General features: G+C 38.6%; 1 protein-coding gene across 8 annotated transcripts in view; it reads left to right on the top strand.

The window, feature by feature from the left end:
* The window catches only part of LOC127811465 (eIF-2-alpha kinase GCN2), a 34926-nt gene that overhangs the window by 2553 nt on the left and 13768 nt on the right, over positions 1-18605 (top strand). For all 8 annotated transcript variants that reach the window (XM_052351358.1, XM_052351357.1, XM_052351355.1 and 5 more), the window contains 14 exons: positions 74-179; positions 880-984; positions 1263-1661; positions 2813-2944; positions 3044-3130; positions 3231-3317; positions 3455-3569; positions 4910-5027; positions 6112-6166; positions 6456-6616; positions 15588-15772; positions 16654-16799; positions 16879-17128; positions 18252-18534. In XM_052351358.1, coding sequence (XP_052207318.1) covers positions 74-179; positions 880-984; positions 1263-1661; positions 2813-2944; positions 3044-3130; positions 3231-3317; positions 3455-3569; positions 4910-5027; positions 6112-6166; positions 6456-6616; positions 15588-15772; positions 16654-16799; positions 16879-17128; positions 18252-18534 — 2229 coding nt within the window. The remainder of the gene's footprint in view (positions 1-73; positions 180-879; positions 985-1262; positions 1662-2812; positions 2945-3043; positions 3131-3230; positions 3318-3454; positions 3570-4909; positions 5028-6111; positions 6167-6455; positions 6617-15587; positions 15773-16653; positions 16800-16878; positions 17129-18251; positions 18535-18605) is intronic.

Genomic DNA, 18605 nt, shown 5'->3' with positions numbered 1-18605 from the left:
TTTTGATTTGCTTTGACATTTATGTGCATTTTTATCTTTCCTCTGTGCGATTGATCATTTATCACTTGAACAGGTGTTTATCTGGCTATCCATACAAGTGCCCTAAGCTTCGGATAACTCCGGAGAAAGGTTTGTCAAAAGCTGATGCTGATAGCCTTCTATCCTTGCTTCAAGACCAGGTATGAGTGGCTACTTGTTCTCCAACAGTATGTCCTGTTGATTATGTGGTAGTAACATGCATCTAATATCTTGCTGTGGGATATTGCGCCAAGTCTAATATCTATTTTACATGAGGGAAGATAGAAATTCATATTCTTGGGATATTTCATACATAGTTTGTGATTAAGAAATCAACTCTACTTGGTTCAACCTATCACGTTCTTGTCAAGTGCTCTTGGACATTTTATGTACCAAGAAATTACACCCTCATATTGTTTACTTAACTTTTATTCATTCTTCTATTTTAAGTTAGCCTCGTTCTTTTCCAAGCAACAAAGGAACTTAGCAAATAAGTAGCAATTGGCTGGGAGTCACCCAGTTTCTAAATGCCAAACAGTTGATGTTCGGGACTGTAGGCATTAACTTAATGCTAATCATTACCTATACAACTATATCTGATTGGGACTTTGCCATGTGCTGCTCCACTGAGGCCAATAATAATCTCCTTTTAACATCAGCCTTATTGTTTATTCATGGAGTTTTCACATCCAAGTTTTGTGGACAAACCTTTTCCTTTAATAATTAATGTTCTTTATGATTTATCACAAAAGAAAAGCTCTTTGCATGCAGTTTTTAGATCTGCCCTTATTCTTTGTTGTCTTGTTCTCTTTCTTGATCCTTATTATTTGATTGGGGAACTTTGGATTTATAACTTTCCAGGCTAATTCTAATGCTCGAGAAGGTCGTGTTATGATTTACAATTTGGTTGAGGCTGCTCAAGAGTTCTTGTCTGAAATCGTTCCAATGGGGCAGCTGCATAAATCTGTAAGCTTCAGAATCCATCAGATTGATTATTCACGAAGATGACAGATGCTAGTGCATCTATTCGCCTTCCACTTATATGATTATGGCTTATTTTATTATTGCATTTCTTAAGTTTCAAGGGGCTTTGCTTACATTTCGTTTTGTTTTATTTTTGATTACTGAGATCTTACTATATGTAAAACTATGTCAATTTTCATGGAGTCATCGTTAATTAAGAAATTTCATGTCTTAGTGGATTAACAAATGATTTAGCACCAGTTGTTATTTCTTTGTGGAAGGTTCCACACCAGGAAACAGATAGAAGCGATCAGTTATCTCTGAAGGATGCAGCAGGTTCATTTAACAAGAGTTCTTATAGGGGACATTTTGTTTATGGCTTCATAGATCTTTTCAGTGTCCCTGGTGAGTCATGGCATTGGAGTCTTGAGCTCGAAGATAATATACGTGCCCATGCTCTGGATGGATCTAAACAAGGAGAGGTGCTAGAGAAGAAGGTTGACCAGTATGTGAAACCATCTGTGAATCAGGAGACAAAGCAAGCTCCTTTACTTGGTTCAGCTAAACTAGACACTCTGGAAGAAGAGTGTGAAGCTCATAGTAAGAGCTTATCTTCCAGTGATACAAGTATATCAGCATCAGGGGGATCAGTTGGCAACTGTTCCACTGATGTGACTAAGGTAATGCTAGACTTGTTTGTTTGGGCTTGAGCTTTGTATGCTTATGGATTAATATATTAGTCAAGTTTGTTGCAATTTTTCTTGCACTATGATGCATAGATTGGCTTCTGCCAATATTAGTTTTGGTGGTAAAGTAGATTGCTTTATTTTCTTACTCATTTTAACATATTTTTCTTTTTGACTTTATTATTATGCCTACTGTAGAGCTGTGTTACTTAATTTTCTTGGATGAAATTTCTATCCTGGTAATTATTCATTTCCCAATTATTGCTCAGAATATTTTCTGAGTCATGAAGCTGATATACTGGAAATAGGTGCAACCAGGTTAGGAGGTGATATAAGAGGACTGGAGGAAGGCTATGGATTAAGGTGGTTAGATACAGTTGAGTATAGCAGGGAGGAACAAAAGGTGGTTCATGAGGGTTGAAGCAGGCAACTGTAGCCAAGTCTAGATTGTACGAATAGATAGCTTAGATAACCAGCCTGGTGTGATTGTTCTATTTTGACCCCCACCAGGCAGATAATTCACCCTGAAGGGAATTCAAATCTTAAGTCACTGTGCAGAAGAATAATTCCTTTTGTACATACTACTTCCAAAATAGTTGATGTTTTTACAGCGCACAAAAAAAAAAAAAAAAAAAAAAAAAACCTGATCTTTTCAACATGTTTGTTCTATTATACTTGGGTGATAAAGGTGGAGTACATTTTCCTTGGAAGTCTATAGCCCCAACCACGGTGTCCTTTTTTGTTTGAGCAACCTCACTTGATTCCATTCCAATGTATAATAATATGATATGACTAGGTTGTCATCTAGTGGTGCTACTTGTTAGCGTTTTGTTCATTTCATTTTTGACCTTTCTCTATAAGCAGTTTCTCCAGACCTACGTACTGGGTTTTTCCCCTTAAGACAGTTTTCTTCTAAAATCAATCTAACAGTTGGAATGTTAAGGCAATTAACTTGCAAAGATTATTTATAATATACATTTTGACCATACTTCTGTTTAAGGGTTGAAACTGAGCTAAGTCTATAATATTCAAGGGACTTAATTGTCATCCTGTTGCAGATTTGCTAGGTTACTTTCTCATTCTTCTGATTTCTGGAAATGTTTGATTGCTTTACTGATTATTGATAAATTTGCAAGCTTTTGCAGGATTATTTTTTTCACGATCATCCTGAAGAAAGTAATGATGAGGATTTAGATAGTAAGTCTTCAGAATCAGCATCTTCTGATTATTTGGTCCCTAATGAATTATCTCAGGACATGGAAAGAGATTTGATTCTGGTGAGTGTTCTAACTTTTCTTGCATATTAACTTTGTTTTTAATCTCTTTTCTCTTCCTATAGTTTGGAACTCCGTTATAAACCGTTTTGCTACCTTCAGGCTCACCTTATTCGCCTTTCTTGTGCATCAAAAGGACAGCTAGCTGATGCTTTACCTGAAATAACATCTGAGCTATACAATCTAGGTGTATGTAATTCACAAGTTTTGCTTTAAGCTGGGAAGGTCATATTCTTTCTATTTTTTCTTCCTTAGCTTATCTATACTGCTTAATGGTGGTTCATTTCAGATCATTTCAGAAAGAGCGCAGGATTTAGCTACTAAACCATCTACACTCTTTGACCAAACTTTTAATCATGCTTTTGCTCAGCGAATGGTGAGTCACTGTTTTCCCTCCTTTTGTCGGTGTATATTTTTTTCCCTTCCACTAAAATTTGAGCTCATCTTTTATCTGGCAATGTCTTCTACTCCCCCACCCCTGATGTGCTCAAAATGAACCCCCAAATTAAATAGGCCTCATCTAAAATCTCTCAATTCTGGAAAACTGCTTCTAATTATGGAGGTCAGAATGCTTCATCTGTTCCAAGTTCTCGATATCTCAATGACTTTGAAGAGCTGCAACCCCTTGGTAGGTGGATGTCATCTCTGCAACTGGTACCATTTATCTTATCTTTTTTATCTGTAAGCTTTTCATTTCTTGAAGATCAAATGAAGTTGTGGCGTTTCACTGTGAGTAATTTGACCTTTAGTATTTTGGTAACATGTTGGATATTTCCTTGAGTATGTATAATGTTGATTATTCTTGTATGGATTACTGTATCATACATACTTAAAAAAGGCATCCTCAATGCATAAGGCTCCCCACTTTTCAAGGGTAGGCTAGGGTCATTTTCTGTATGCAACCTTATTCTTCCTTTGCAAAGGGGTTGTTTTCCACAACTAGAACCTGTGACTTTCTAGTCACGAAGGAGTGACTTCACCATGGCTACCAAGGCTCAACCTCGCTATATTAAACTTTTTTGATAATATATGAATGAATCCCTTAAAGGAAAACTAGCAAAAACTAAGTTCAGGGTTTAGAATATGTCAAATAGTTAATTTTCCTGTTACTTGTTAGAAGTTCTCTTTATATCCCTTTTTTGGGAGATACTTTGGCAACCCTACAATTTTAAGGTTTGGTATCTAGGTTTATCTAGGTTCACTATGAATATTGCTATTCTTAATTCTTTTTCAGAATTAGTATAGGTTTATGTATTTTATTCAAGTCTTTTTCTTATGCAAGATTAGTTTACATTTACGTATAATTTATAGAACTTGCTGAGGTGTGAATGCTTGATGAGTTTGATAACATTATCATAACCAACTTGAGCTTTAGCATGCATGGTAAACACAACAACAGTGCTGTTCTTCTTCCAAGCTTGTAAAAGGTCTTATGACTTGATGATGATCAGTTTGAGGAGAATTTAAGCAGAAGCTGCATTTTGGCCTTTCAGCCTTCTTAAAAGGAGGTTCGGGAGTTTGTGGAAAGGAATCAATATTTGAAGTTCTAGTTCCTTGATATTTAAAGAGTAACAGTATGAATTACGTGTTGATCTTTAAGGAGATAAATGGGGGTTGGAAGTTGAGTTCAGAATTCAGACTTTGTGGGACAGATGTTCTTGATTTATCTGTGTCTTTGGTCTCGCCTCCTCTAGTGATTAGTAAGCTAAAATCTGTGTAGTTAAAAAATTTTGCTCATAAAAACTTGGCAGTTCGACTTTTTCAAGTTTTTGCTCTAGCAAGTTATTGGTTCTTTAGAAGTTATTTTCTTTTGTTTGACCTTCCATGGAAGATGCTTGTTATTTGGAGTATAATTCACTGACCACCCCCCCCCCCCCCCCCCCCCCCCCCCCCGCACGGGGACTTAGTAAACTTGGATTTTTTATTCTTGCCTTAAAAGTCTCTTAACTTTCCATTTCTTGGTGGCAGGTCATGGGGGATTTGGTCTTGTTGTACTGTGCAAGAATAAGCTAGATGGAAGACAGTATGCTGTCAAGAAGATTCGATTGAAAGATAAAAGTCCACCAGTTAATGACCGAATACTACGGTAAGTAATTTTATCTTGTTCTACACAGAATATATTTCCCTTGTGACGTTTAGAAATGAATAACATGTTAGGTTTTGAATGGTAATTCCAGGGATGTGATCCTGTTTAGCATTCTATTTTTGTCTAATATCGACTTGTGGCTTTAGTTTTGTATTAATATCTTTTATGTCAATTCATGAAGAAAATGTTTCCTTTCAGAAACCGAATGGTCGGGATAGAGTATCCCCTTATAAACTGTTTGTTCTGTAAAATTTACATATTAATCCATGCTTTAATTTTCATCTTTCTCTGTTCTCTGTATACATTTTTGAAGATGTTAATGGCATGGTTGGTAAATCTTTTGGACATCGTATGCTTTGCTCTGGTCAAATCTTCATAGGAGCTTTGTTTTTGGCAACCCAATCTTCATAGGAGCTTGATTGGGTATAAATTGTGAAAGCAAGATCGGAAAGCAAGGCCAATAAGAGATGGTAGTCTGTCAATTTATGGTGGCAGTGGTTGGTTGTGTGGTGGCCATTGACCATTTGCTGTTATGCCTTTGTGCGAGTTTGTTGCAGAATTTCTTTTGATTAGCTAAGAACAAGGTGGCCGTAGTTGAGTGTTTCTTCATTCTTTAAGGTACATCACTTCAAATATAACATTCAAAAATGGGAAACTGACTCCATCATAGCTTTCCTTGGCATTCTCTTTGATCATTCACTGGTTGGATAAGGGGAATACAAATGGGTTGCCTGGGTGAAGATCCCTCTATTTCTGAATATTTTCGTGTTTTCATGTTGTACATTTTGGTTTTACAATGTCAACCAGGTGAGTAAATTTCTAGGCACAATGAGAGATCACATGTAAAGTTGACAAAGTATATGTTCTTATCCTTCTTTAAACGAAACAGATGCAGATGACTAATTTAATCTTCTAACTTTCAATTTTATTTCATTTCCTTTTCTTTTTCCCCTACCAAACATGCACATAGGTCACTATTTGTTGCTTCTTGTCTGCAATTCATGCTCACAGTTGCTGTGGTTATGCTACTGCTGTTATTTATTTTTCTTACTGTTTTACCCTTTTTTATTATGTGACAACTCAGAGAAGTAGCTACTCTTGCCCGGTTGCAGCACCAGCACATTGTGCGTTACTATCAGGTACTGACTTCTGAAATAACCTTTCCTTTGTACTTTTCCATATAGATTTTCTTTAAGATTATTGGTTTAGTTAACTTTTCAAACTAGAACAATTGAACCATGTAATAACTATTTTATGTTCTTTCATGGTATGAGATCTCAATTTGTGAATCCTACAACTAAAGTTAAAAGTTTTTAGAAGTTGGTTTGATAAAAGATCTTTTATTTTCTTATTCAAATGAAATTATAGAATGTAATTAGTCATGATTTTTCAGGATATCCTAATTCATTATATGATAAACCATTTCAGGCATGGTATGAGACAGGATTTTCTGGTTCCTATGCTGATGCGACATGGGGCTCAAAGACTGCAGAGAGCTCCAGTTTTAGTTATTTGGGTCCAAGTTCTGCAGATAATGAGAATAAGCTTGAATCTACGTATCTTTATATTCAAATGGAGTATTGCACAAGGTACGTTTTTCATTTACTTTTTTGTTCTCTTATTTGGTATCCTATTCTAAAGTCACTCTTGAAAGTAATCAATTTCTACTCCTGTTTTCCATACCTATTCTTGATTTACCATTATGGTTTTGTGTGTTCCCTTCATTTTTGGCTGCGGCATTATCCTTTCCTACCTTTTGTTAATTGATTTGGAATATCTTCACAAATATGGCTTTCTGCATCTCTCTAATAATTTTCTGACTTGTTTTGCTACTTGGGCTTCATGGCATACACAATGGTAGATTGATGAAATTCTAATATTTTCATGAATCCAGTTAGATATTTTATTTTCTGGTGAGGGTTTTGGATAAACCCCTAATGTGAATTATGTAGTATTAAGTGCTAAATTTTACACGATTAATGCTTGGATATACGTAGTTACAATTTTAGTGTATTAATTTTCCCGTTGTTGGTTCCATCTTAAGTAAACTTAACGTGTAGCAAAAGCCTCTTTATTTCTTTCTTCCTGTAGTTCTATGACATGCGTGGATAGAGAGATTTTTTTTCTGCAATACAGCTATTCAAAAACTATAGCTGAGCGCCTTTGGAAGAAGTTTAAATGCCTCCTCCTGAGCTCTTTTTTCTAATAAGGATGAGGCTGCAGGACATAGGATTTTAGACCTCTTAGGCTCATAGGGAATACATATAAAAGTTTGGTTAAATGTCCTTTCTTATAGGCCAAGTGTGTTCTTTAAGAAAGTGATATCTGAATACCACAAGGCTTTTTTTGGTGGGTAAACAAATTCTACAGGCAGCTTCAGTGGCCAATGAATGTTTGGGCTTTCATTTAAATGGTAATCTCATGTTTGTTAGCAGTTCTTACTTTATGTTATGGATAAAATAGGTTTTGGGCCTAAATGGAAATATTGGATCAGTGTTGTATTTTCTCTGCTAGCTCCTTAGTTTTAGTCAGTGGTGTGCTTGAAGGTTTCTTCTAAAGCTGTAAAGGTGTGAAGGTTTAGGCTGGATTAATGGTTTTATGATGTAGTCTAGTAAATATGCTAAGGTCTCCCATCCTTTATTTGCTGACAACTCCTTTATTCGTTGTGAAGCTAGAGGGAGGATGTTAAACTTTCTTAAGAGCATTTTCTTGTGCTTCAATGTGGGGTTTGGTTTAAGAATAGAAAGGTGAGTTCATCTGGGTGGGTTAAGTTAGTAGTGTTCTCTGTCTTGCTAATTCTTTAGGGTGCAAGGTTGTTCTTCTAACCAAACATCTCAGTCTTCTAATGGTCTTGTCCTTTAAAGCCAAGTCAGATTGGAATGGAGTTATAGAGAAATGTGAATGTGGGCTTGTTTTGTGGACTACCTTTGTATACTGCACCTTGTCTGGTATCCCTACATATTTCCTGTTCATAATTCATTCTTCTATGGTGGTTAGACTGGAGAAGTTTTATGGAGAGATTCTTTGGGGTTTTGCAGGGAAAGAGTTTAGATGCCTCCTAGTCAGTTGGGATAAGATTGTTTGAGGATTAGGAACTTTGGAAATCTAGCAAGGCCCTCATTGCTATGTTGTTGTAGAAGTCTGCTTGTTAGAGGGATAGATTTTGGAGGAGAGTTACTGAAGCAAAGCCTAAGTATGGCACCTAATGCGGTAAGTGCTGTTGACAATAGTTTAATTTTGGTATGCAAAAACATATTGTGAATAAATGAATATAAATAAATAAGTATATCCATAAACATGGTATAATGATTTTGGTGTATGTAGCGGTTAATATCCTGAATTTTTTTCTGAAGTATGGGAGATTGGCCCATATAACAAGAGGCATAAGAAAATAAATTAAATTGAAGAGGAAATTTGGCAGTTTTTGGTTATTTGGTAGGGATAATTCATTAAATATTTTTAGTGAATTTTTGAGGAACACAATGCCCCTTCTCTTAATTATGAAAAGATGCTAAATCTTAGAAAGTTTGTGAATTTGTACTAGGAACCAAATTTTAACTTTTAAGTTGTGTTTGGATAGGGTTGTCATTTGACCCTATTGTTTGGAATTTATATTCCAAATTCATTGTTTGGAATACATTATTGTTGAAAGCATTTGAATTTCAAACGATACCATTTGAAATCTCTTTATCCAAACTCAACCTCAGGGATTTTGACTTTTTTTTTTTGTTGATATTTTTATTGAATTCAAATGGGGGAATACTTACTTTTTTACATTTATGTCTTGAGTAAATGTCATCATTTTCTATCTTTTGCTTAGCAGTATTAAATATAAGTAGCACATAGACAAACCAGTTGAGGCTGCGCAAAGATCATAAATTTTGGAGCTTCTATTTGACCTCGACAGTCAACTATCCAACGTGTCACGGAGACTGTCTATTAGGAGTCCTTTCTTTAAATTTTTGCTAGTTGTGATCTTCAATTATAGGTTTATCATTTCTACTGTAACCGTAGTGTGCTAGAGGTCTAGTAGAATGTGTTAGAATCAGAGTTTGTTATGCGGTTATGGGTGAGGGCCCACCTGTCAGGAGAATATACTCTTCCAACGGCCTTACAAATATGCCTCTCGTGCAATTGGGAAAGGCATGCATGAAAATCAAGAGATTCTGCTTCTCTCATCTAACCATTCTCTCTATCTCAATCTCTCTCTCTATTCGTCTCTCTTCTCTTGCTTCTTACTGTTCTTCCTTACTGTCGACTCCATTCTCAAGCGGAGGACTGAATTTCCCTACCAATCCCCATCGGATTAGTAGGAGGGCAGTGGCAGTCACAACCGGGTTGTGACATATTGGTATCAGAGCTTGGTTCTGGCCAGTGGGTGGAGAAGGTAGCTCATGGCAGAGGGGACACGAATGAGGAATTTCGAAGCCTAGTTGCAACAAACTGGGGTGGTGATAGCTGAGTGCCAAAACAAGATGGAGCAGTTGGAGTTGGGTACGACTTGGAATCAGGAAGCGATTCTTGTGCTGGATCGTCGGGTAGAGAACGCCATGGATGGAATGGAAAGGAGGCTAGAAGGATCCATCACTTGAGTACGGGATGAACTGGGTGCACAAATGCAATAGTTCATGGCCATGATAGGCCGTCAATACCCGATAAGGCTAGCACCTGAGTTTCCCCCAAGGGAGGGGATAGATCCTATCCTTCAGAGGAACAGGGCTAATCGCGAGCTAGAGATACAGGAGGAGGAGATTAATCCTGGGGCAAAGAAGAAGGAATATTAGGAAGGGGACCTGGGGGTCCGATGAACCATCAACCCTAGGGATTCCCTATGCCTAGAATTGAGATTCCAGTGTTCAAAGGTAACACCCACGGTGGTGGGTGAGGAAATGTGCAAAGTTGTTCGAATGGTATAATGTCCCGGAATAGCAGAAGGTACCTTTGGCAGCCACCTACTTCAACAAGGAGGTTGACGCTTGGTATCAGGGGGTGATACGACTGAGGAGGAACCAAACGTGAGGGGAGTACACTGAAGCTTTGTGTGGGAGGTTTGGAGAAAGAAGCATGGTTGACATTGTGGAAGAGTTCAATAAGCTCAAACAATTGGGAAGTGTGGAGACGTATCAAAAACGTTTTGAGGAGCTGAGGTCTTATATGATCCAACACAACCCCTATCTAACCGAAGCCTATTTTGTGTCAAGCTACCTGAGTGACCTCAATGATGAATTAAGGCCAATGGTGAAGGTGCTGAGACCCCAGACTGTGGCCCAAGCATCGAAAGATGCCTAGTTACAGGAATTGGTAGTAGAAGCCTTGTTGATAGACGAAGGGGATGGTGGCAGGAACCCAAAATGGAGGTGGGAGGTATTTTAGCCGAGAAATAGGCAGGGGTAACAGTAGGGTGAAGGGGATTGTTGGCCAAAACCTAGCACCCTCTGGAGATCAATCGAGGGAGCAAAGAAGGTTAGCAGGTTTATGCTTCAGGTGTGGAGAGAAATACCACCTCGACCAACCCTGCAAGAGGCAGATCCTACTGCTCGAAGGTAGTGACCAAGAAGTTGAGGAAGAAGAGGATGGGGGTGATGTGAGCATGGGAGATAATGGAGAAATATCCACTCATGCTCTGAAGGGAGTGGCCATTAATAAAATTATTAAGGTAGGAGGACAGGTCATGAGCAACAACCTAATGATTTTGATTGATAGTGGGAGTACCCATAGTTTTCTCGATGAAAACACTGCTAGAAGGTTGAAATGTCAGTTAATGGGGACACCTCCCTTGAGTGTAATAGTGGTCAACGGCTAGAAGGTGTTAAGCACCTCAGCTTGTAATGGGTTCTCATGGCAGATGCAAGGGGAGAAGTTCGAAATCGACTTGAGGTTGTTATAGTTGGGAGGTTGCGACATGGTTTTGGGGGTGGATTGGATGAAGGGTGTAAGCCCTATTAGTTTTGATTTTAATCGCATGGAAGTGTCCTTCGAGAAGGAGGGGAAAAGAATGACAATCACCGGAGGAAGAGAAGCTGGGATGTGTAAGCTGATGACAGGAAAATGGCTGAAGAGAGTAATGAAGGGGAAGTGGGTTCAATGGGAACAATTGTTTTCAATTGTGGCCAAGGAAGACGCACTCGAGGGACAAGGGGAGTAGGGGCAAACTTATCTGATAGTCAGCAGCCTGGGAGAGCCTTCTAATCAGGTAACACATTTGGCATTACTTAATGAATTACTGGTGAAATATGAGGACCTTTTTGCTGAGCCAAAGTCCCTAACCCCGAACTGGTTGTTTGACCATTCAATTAACCTCAAACCAAATACAGAACCAGTTAACATTAGAGCCTACCGATACCCACTTATCCAAAAGAATGAGATTGAGATGATGGTTAGAGACATGCTCCAGCAATCTATTATCAAGCCTAACAAAAGCCCCTTTACTTCCCCTGTTTTGTTGGTCAAAAAGACGGATGAAACGTGGTGGTTTTGTGTAGACTACTGCCACCTGAATTCCATAACAATCAAGGATAAATTTCCCATACCCTTGGTGGAGGATCTTTTGGATGAACTCCACAATGCCAAATTCTTTTCTAAATTCAACTTGCGCTCGGGTTATCATCAAATTAGGATGAAACCTGAGGATACTCCTAAAACTGCATTCAAAACCCACCATGGACACCTCGAATTTTTGGTAATGCCATTTGGGCTTACCAATGCTCCAGCTATATTTCAATCACTCATGAACCGTATCTTTGAACCCCACCTACGGAAATCCATTTTAGTCTTCTTTAATGATATCCTCATCTATAGCTCCACCTTTGACCAACATCTGCTGCACCTACAAACCACCCTTGACATCCTCCAATCCCACCAATTATTCATTAAGAAATCCAAATGTGAGTTTGGCCAAGGGTAGGCGGAATATTTGGGACACATAATCTCTAAAGGAAAGGTGAGCACTGACCCTAAAGGGATTGAGGTAATGGTATCTTGGTCGAGACCAACAACAGTGAGGGCCTTAAGGGGATTCCTTGGGCTAACAGGTTTTTATTGGTGGTTTGTTAAGAATTATGGAGTGATCAACTGCCTCTTAACCGAGTTGCTAAAAAAGGGGGGATTTAGTTGGGGGCCTAAGGAAGAGAAGGCATTTGAAGATGTGAAGGGGGCCATGAGTAGGGTGCCTGAATTGAAACTGTCGGATTTCGACAAGCCCTTTATCCTAGAGATTGATGCAAGTGGCACTGGTATCGGGGCTATGCTGGTGCAGGAAGGAAGGCCTATTGCCTTCCTAAGTCAAGTGTTAGGCCCTAGGTACTCCGGGCTAAGTATTTATGAGAAGGAATTCTTGGTGGTCCTAATGGCTATGGATAGGTGGAGGCATTACTTGGAAGGGAGACGATTTATTATCAAGACGGACCACAAAAGTTTGAAGTTCTTATTGTAGCAAAAGCTTCAAACACAGCTTTAGCAAAAGGGTATGACCAAGCTTATGGGATTAGATTACACTATACAATTTAGAAAAGGAAAGGAAAACATTGTCGTGGACGCTCTTTCCAGGTGCCATGAAGAGGGAAGCCTTGCAGTAGTCACCGTGGTGACTCTATGGTGGTATGAGGAAGTGATTAGCAGTTATGTTGGAGACCAGAGAATTACAGCCTTATTGGAAAAACTGACTGTGGGGAAAGAAGAGATGGAGAGGTATACTTTGAAGGAGGGAATGTTGAGGTTCCAAGGACGAATAGTGGTTGGGGACAAGGCTGAACTGAAAAGGAAGATCATGCAGGCCTTGCATGAGTCGCCCTTAGGGGGCCATTCGGGTGAGCAGAATACATATGTGAGGGTTAAAGGAATATTCTATTAGCCGAGGATGAAGCCAGAGGTCAAGGAGTTTGTGCGGGAATGTGATGTGTGCAAGAGGTGTAAAACAGAGTTGGTACCCTACCTTGGGTTACTGCAATCCCTGCCTATTCTAGAACAAGCCTGGTCGAGTGTGTAGATGGATTTTGTAGATGGGTTACCTAGATCAGAGGGCAAGGACAATGTTTTGGTGGTGGTGGATTGGTTTACCAAAGTTGTCCACTTTATAGGGTTGTCCCATCCCTATACTGCTCAAGAGGTAGCCAGGGTATTCTTAGATTGCGTAGTCAAGCTGCATGGGGTTCCTCATAACATAATCTTGGATAAAGACAACATCTTTACCAATTTGTTGTGGCAAGAATTGATGAAATCATTGGGCACTGACCTAAAATTATCCATAGCGTACCACTCTCAAGCAAATGGTCAAATCGAGAGGGTGAATCAATGTCTTGAAACCTATCTAAGGTGTATATGCCTAATGCTCCCTAAGGAATGACATGGCGCAGTGGTGGTACAACACCACTCTACACTCATCTATTAAGGTAACCCCCTTCGAAGCTCTATTTGGGTACAAGCCACTAGTGCTGCTAGCAGTTGGAGGAGGATCAGGTGTGGCCACTGTGGAAGAGTTTTTACAAAAGAAGAGGGAAGTGACTTAGCAAATGAAACAAGAGCTAGCCTCTGCCCAGCACCGCATGAAGCAGTATACGGACAAGAAAAGGATGGAAAGGGAGTTTGAGGTTGGAGAAGAGGTGTACCTAAGGCTGAAACAGCCACATTTGAAGTCACTAACACAAGGGAAGGCTACCAAGCTTAGCCCTAGGTACTTCCGACCTTTTCCCATAACTGACAAGGTGGAAAGAGTGGCTTACCATTTGCAATTGCTAGCCAAAACTCACATCCACCCTGTGTTCCACGTTTCATTACTGAAGAAATCTATAAGGGGCAACCAGTAAGTCCTGCACTACCCTCTCTGCCCAAGGGAATTGAACAAGTTGTGGAGCCGGAGGCCATACTCGAGAGAAGAGTGATCCAGCGTGGAGGAGCTCCATTAATCCAAGTTTTGGTTAAATGGCAAGGCAATACTGTGGATAGCAACACCTGGGAATACCTCCTAGATTTGCTCAAGAAGTTTTCCCACGCTGTTAGCCTACTTAATCTTCCTTGAGGACAAGGAAGCGTTCAAGAGGGGAGCATTGTCATGGGGGCAGTCTATTAGGAGTCATTTCTTTAAATTTTTGCTAGTTGTGATCTTCAATTATAGGTTTATCATTTTTGCTGTAACCGTAGTGTGCTAGAGGTCTAGTAGAATGTGTTAGAATAAGAGTTTGTTATGCGGTTATGGGTGAGGGCCCATCTATCAGGAGAATATACTCCTCCAACGGCCTTACAAATATGCCTCTCGTGCGATTGGGAAAGGCATGCATGAAAATCAAGAGATTCTGCTTCTCTCATCTAACCATTCTCTCTCGTTCTCTCTATCTCAATCTCTCTCTCTATTCGTCTCTCTTCTCTTGCTTCTTACTGTTCTTCCTTACTGTCGACTCCATTCTCAAGCGGAGGACTGAATTTCCCTACCAATCCCCATCGGATTAGTAGGAGGGCGGTGGCAGTCACAACCGGGTTGTGACACAACGGATAACCGTGGTAAGATAGTCACTTGTTCACATATTTGACCTACAGTCAACTTTAGAAGGCAACAACTAAGATAAAATGGCCATTAGTTTAAATAGTCAACTGTTGAAGGTAATAATTGAGGTAAGGTGGTCATTGATTTGACAGTCCACCTAGCATTTGACTATTTAAGCAGACAGCCAACCTTTCAGTTTTGCATACTCTCTGATTCTGTATCTTTTTATTTAAAGTCCACCCAACACTCAACTATCCAAGTGGACAGCCAACCTTAAGAGCTGGTCAGTCAATCGTTGGACACTAATGGTCTAAATTTTTGAACTCGACAGAATCTACCCCCACCTCCCATGCTAAGGGAAATCTCTTTATATACTCTTAAACTTGAAGAAAGGCATAAGAATGGAAGAAGAACCAAGTGCTCACAACCTTGCGCTACATTCAAGCTTTCAAGGAGTCTGTCTACAAGTTTTTCACCTATGTGAGAGTATCTTGAATTTCAGTGTCTAATATTTCATCAAGAGAGCTTTTTTTGTTCATCTGATTTAGGAGAGATCTTTTGTTTTTAACAAATTACTTATTGTAGGTGTGAGAATTCCTAGGGGGATTTTTCTTGATGAGCTAGCACCATATGAATTAGCAGGGATTTTTCACGAGCTTTTGGGACAAAACTCTGGGTTTGATTTTGGATAGAAAATTCTTGTAGGTGAGCTAGCTTCAAATCAACCAGCAATTGCAGCTTGTGGTTTAAAGATAGTGGCTTGAGATCTCTAGTTGCAGCTAGATGAGTGAATGTAGGCTTGGGATAAGCCAAACCACTATTAATTGTTATGCTTGCTCTTTCTATGCCTGTACTTATTTATTTTGTGTTATTCATTTTAATTTGTATATATTTGTCAAAATCTTCATAAACTGAATTTACCCTCCCCCCCTTCTTATATTAAACCCCATTAATTCTGCTAAGAAGTGGTCTACCGGTCAAATTATGGAAAGGGATAGAAGAAGTTTTGCTGGACTATTGTAAATTAGTATCTTCCATCATTAGTAGTGGTCTTCTAATTAATTTGTTATTTTGTTTGTTTGCAGGACCCTGAGGCAGATGTTTGAATCTTATAATCATTTTGACAAGGACTTAGCATGGCATCTGTTTCGCCAAATTGTGGAAGGCTTGGTACATGTCCATGGGCAGGGAATTATCCATCGTGATTTGACTCCTAATAACATCTTTTTTGATGCCCGCAATGAGATCAAAATTGGAGATTTTGGTCTTGGTAAGATTTTTATTTTCTAATATTATATCAACAGCACACCATTTATGCCTATGAGATCTTCAGTGTATATTGCTGCATCAGTTGCAAATTTGTGCAGTTCCATTTCCTCTGAAGGCTTTTGTATCTTAACCTTTTAAGATGTCAGAAGATGCCTCAGAGATATGTAAGACCTTTATTGGAGAACCAATTTGGCAATTTCAATTAAATGATAGGGACTTGTAACATCTTTTTCAGGATTATATATTCTTTACATCAGGCTTGGATAACTTTCATTTGGACTCTCTTTACTTGCATTGGCATGTAAAATACCTTGAAATGGTTTAAACTTCAGACTTTTTGTATCTGAATCATAAGATAGTTAGAAAATACCTCAGATATATGTAAGACCTTTATTGGAGAACCAAGTTCACTTAAATGACAAGGGACTTATAAAATCATTATCAGGATTATATATTCCTTCATGTCAGAACTGGATAACTTTCATTTGGACTCTCTTTTACTTGCACTGGCATGTAAAATACCTTGAAATGGTTGAAACTTTGAACTTGTTGACTGCAAACATGTACTGTAAATACCAGATAAAGCTTACACGAAATAATTGTCTATGATACTGGAAATCTTAGTTGTGAAACAACTGAGAGTTATTTTAGTTGTTGAAATAATTATTTCATTGTTTTTTCGTGGCTGAAAAAGGTTTTCCCTATTTTTTGGAGTCTTTTGTTCATTCTAGATAAAACTCTGAAATCAGTGTTGCTTTTTTAATTTATTTTAGATGAGTTCAGGCTTAATATGCACAGAAAATGAAAACTAATTTATCATGTTTGTGTTGATTATTCCGTTATGGTGGGTTAAGGCTTGTGAGTGTGACTTTAACATGTCAGCTAAGTTTCTGAAGCGAGAACAACTGGACCAGGATCCAGATCCTGCAGAAATGGCTGGAGTTTCTTTAGATCGTACTGGCCAAGTTGGTACCTATTTTTACACTGCACCTGAAATTGAGCAAGGGTGGCCAAAGATTGATGAAAAGGTTGATCTTTAGCTGGTTTGAGTAGCTTCATTCTGTTGCTCTGCACTGACGTTTTCTTGCCTGCTATCTTGGTTCACAGGCTGACATGTACAGCTTAGGAGTTGTCTTCTTTGAGCTATGGCACCCATTTGGAACAGCTATGGAGAGGCATATTGTTCTTTCTGATCTTAAGCAGAAGGGTGAACTTCCTCCAGCATGGGTTGCTGAATTTCCAGATCAGGTATCCTTATTACAGCGCTTGATGTCCCCAAGTCCTTCAGATCGTCCATCTGCCACTGAACTACTCCAACATGCTTTTCCTCCTCGGATGGAATATGAATTGTTAGACAGTAAGTTATGAAGATGCTTGCTCTGTACATATTGGCAACTATTCTTCTTTGGTATCCTATTAGTTGGTTAAGAAGATTGGGAAGTTAGCACTTCCAGAATTATTCAGGAGCAGCTACTGCTATTGGGATTCATGAATGTTACTTGATTATGGTAATACTGGATGATTTCAATGGCTAGTATTTGATTAGATGGCCTGCTTTGAGTGTTGCTTTGTTAGTTTGTTTCCACTGGTTGTGGTGACTTCTACCATAGTGTCTTGTTATATCTAGTTAAGCTGGATCTTTTAAACCCAATGTCCTTTTTGCTGTAGGGTGTAATCATTCTTTGTTTCCACTGGTTGTGGTGACAACCCTATCACTTTTTTGTTTTCAATTTCTGTTTTCGTTTTCTTTTTTGTTGAATTTTCATTTTCATTTAAAAAATGAGAGCTTAACATATTGTTTAATAACTATATTTTGTTAGTTTTATCTTTGTTTTTTATATTTTTTTTTCCTTTTCCTTCCTCACCCTTCCTGCCGCCAACAACTAGAGTTGTTGGAGACTCCTTCCAGCCAGTCTTAAAAATGCCTACTCATCCCATGGAAGTTGCCGGCATTGCATGACTTCCAAGGGCTCTAGGAGTCATGAACGTCTTGGCAACTATTGGAGGGCTTGTCAGTGACTTTGGTTGCCAGTGGTTGGGAGGGTAGCAATGAAAACAAAATGAAAATTGTCATCACACTTTTTTCTTGTTTTCATTTTTCTTGGAAAAAGTTCTGATATATATATTTTTAGAACAAAAATAAGCAATCAAATGCTGTTTTTTGTTTTCGTTTTCAAAATAATGAAAATGGAACCAAATGTGGAACTTGTGGTTTGAGTTTATTACTCATCTTTTCTCATTTCAAGTACTCCTGAAACCCAATATTGAAATGAAAATTGGCAAAATTCACTACTTTTAAAGATAGAATTGACTCTTCAAAATGTTTTGCTTATGTTTGATATCCAGAGTAAAGAATTTGACTTTCACTACTTCCTGTAGACTATGTTCTTTGCGATGTTTATTTTTGTTTTAATAAAAATGAATGCTTCGATTCTGTGCATCTTTTGTTCGAATTTGAGCCAAATGTTTCTTCTGCCCAGATATTTTGCAAACAATGCATACTTCAGAAGACACCGGTGTTTACGATAAAGTTGTGAATGCTATATTTAATGAGGAGATTCTAAGCACCAAAGACCATGATGAGAATGTCAGAAGATTAGTTTTGGCTAGAAATGATACTTCATCTATCCAGTACACAGATTTTGACACTGAAATCCGAGACCAGGTTGCCGCAGTAGCAGTGGAAGTATTCAGACAGCATTGCGCTAAGCATTTGGAGATAATACCTATGAGGTTGCTGGGAGATTCTCCACAGCTAAATAGGTTTTCCCTTGAACCAAACAATTTCTTGGTTCCCCTTGGAACATTTTGATACCTGGAATTATTATATTTTT

Source organism: Diospyros lotus, chromosome 10, assembly GCF_014633365.1.
Source record: "Diospyros lotus cultivar Yz01 chromosome 10, ASM1463336v1, whole genome shotgun sequence".
Taxonomy (NCBI): domain Eukaryota; kingdom Viridiplantae; phylum Streptophyta; class Magnoliopsida; order Ericales; family Ebenaceae; genus Diospyros; species Diospyros lotus.
The sequence above is the reverse complement of the archived record's forward strand: the minus strand, read 5'-3'. Positions and strand labels throughout refer to the sequence as shown.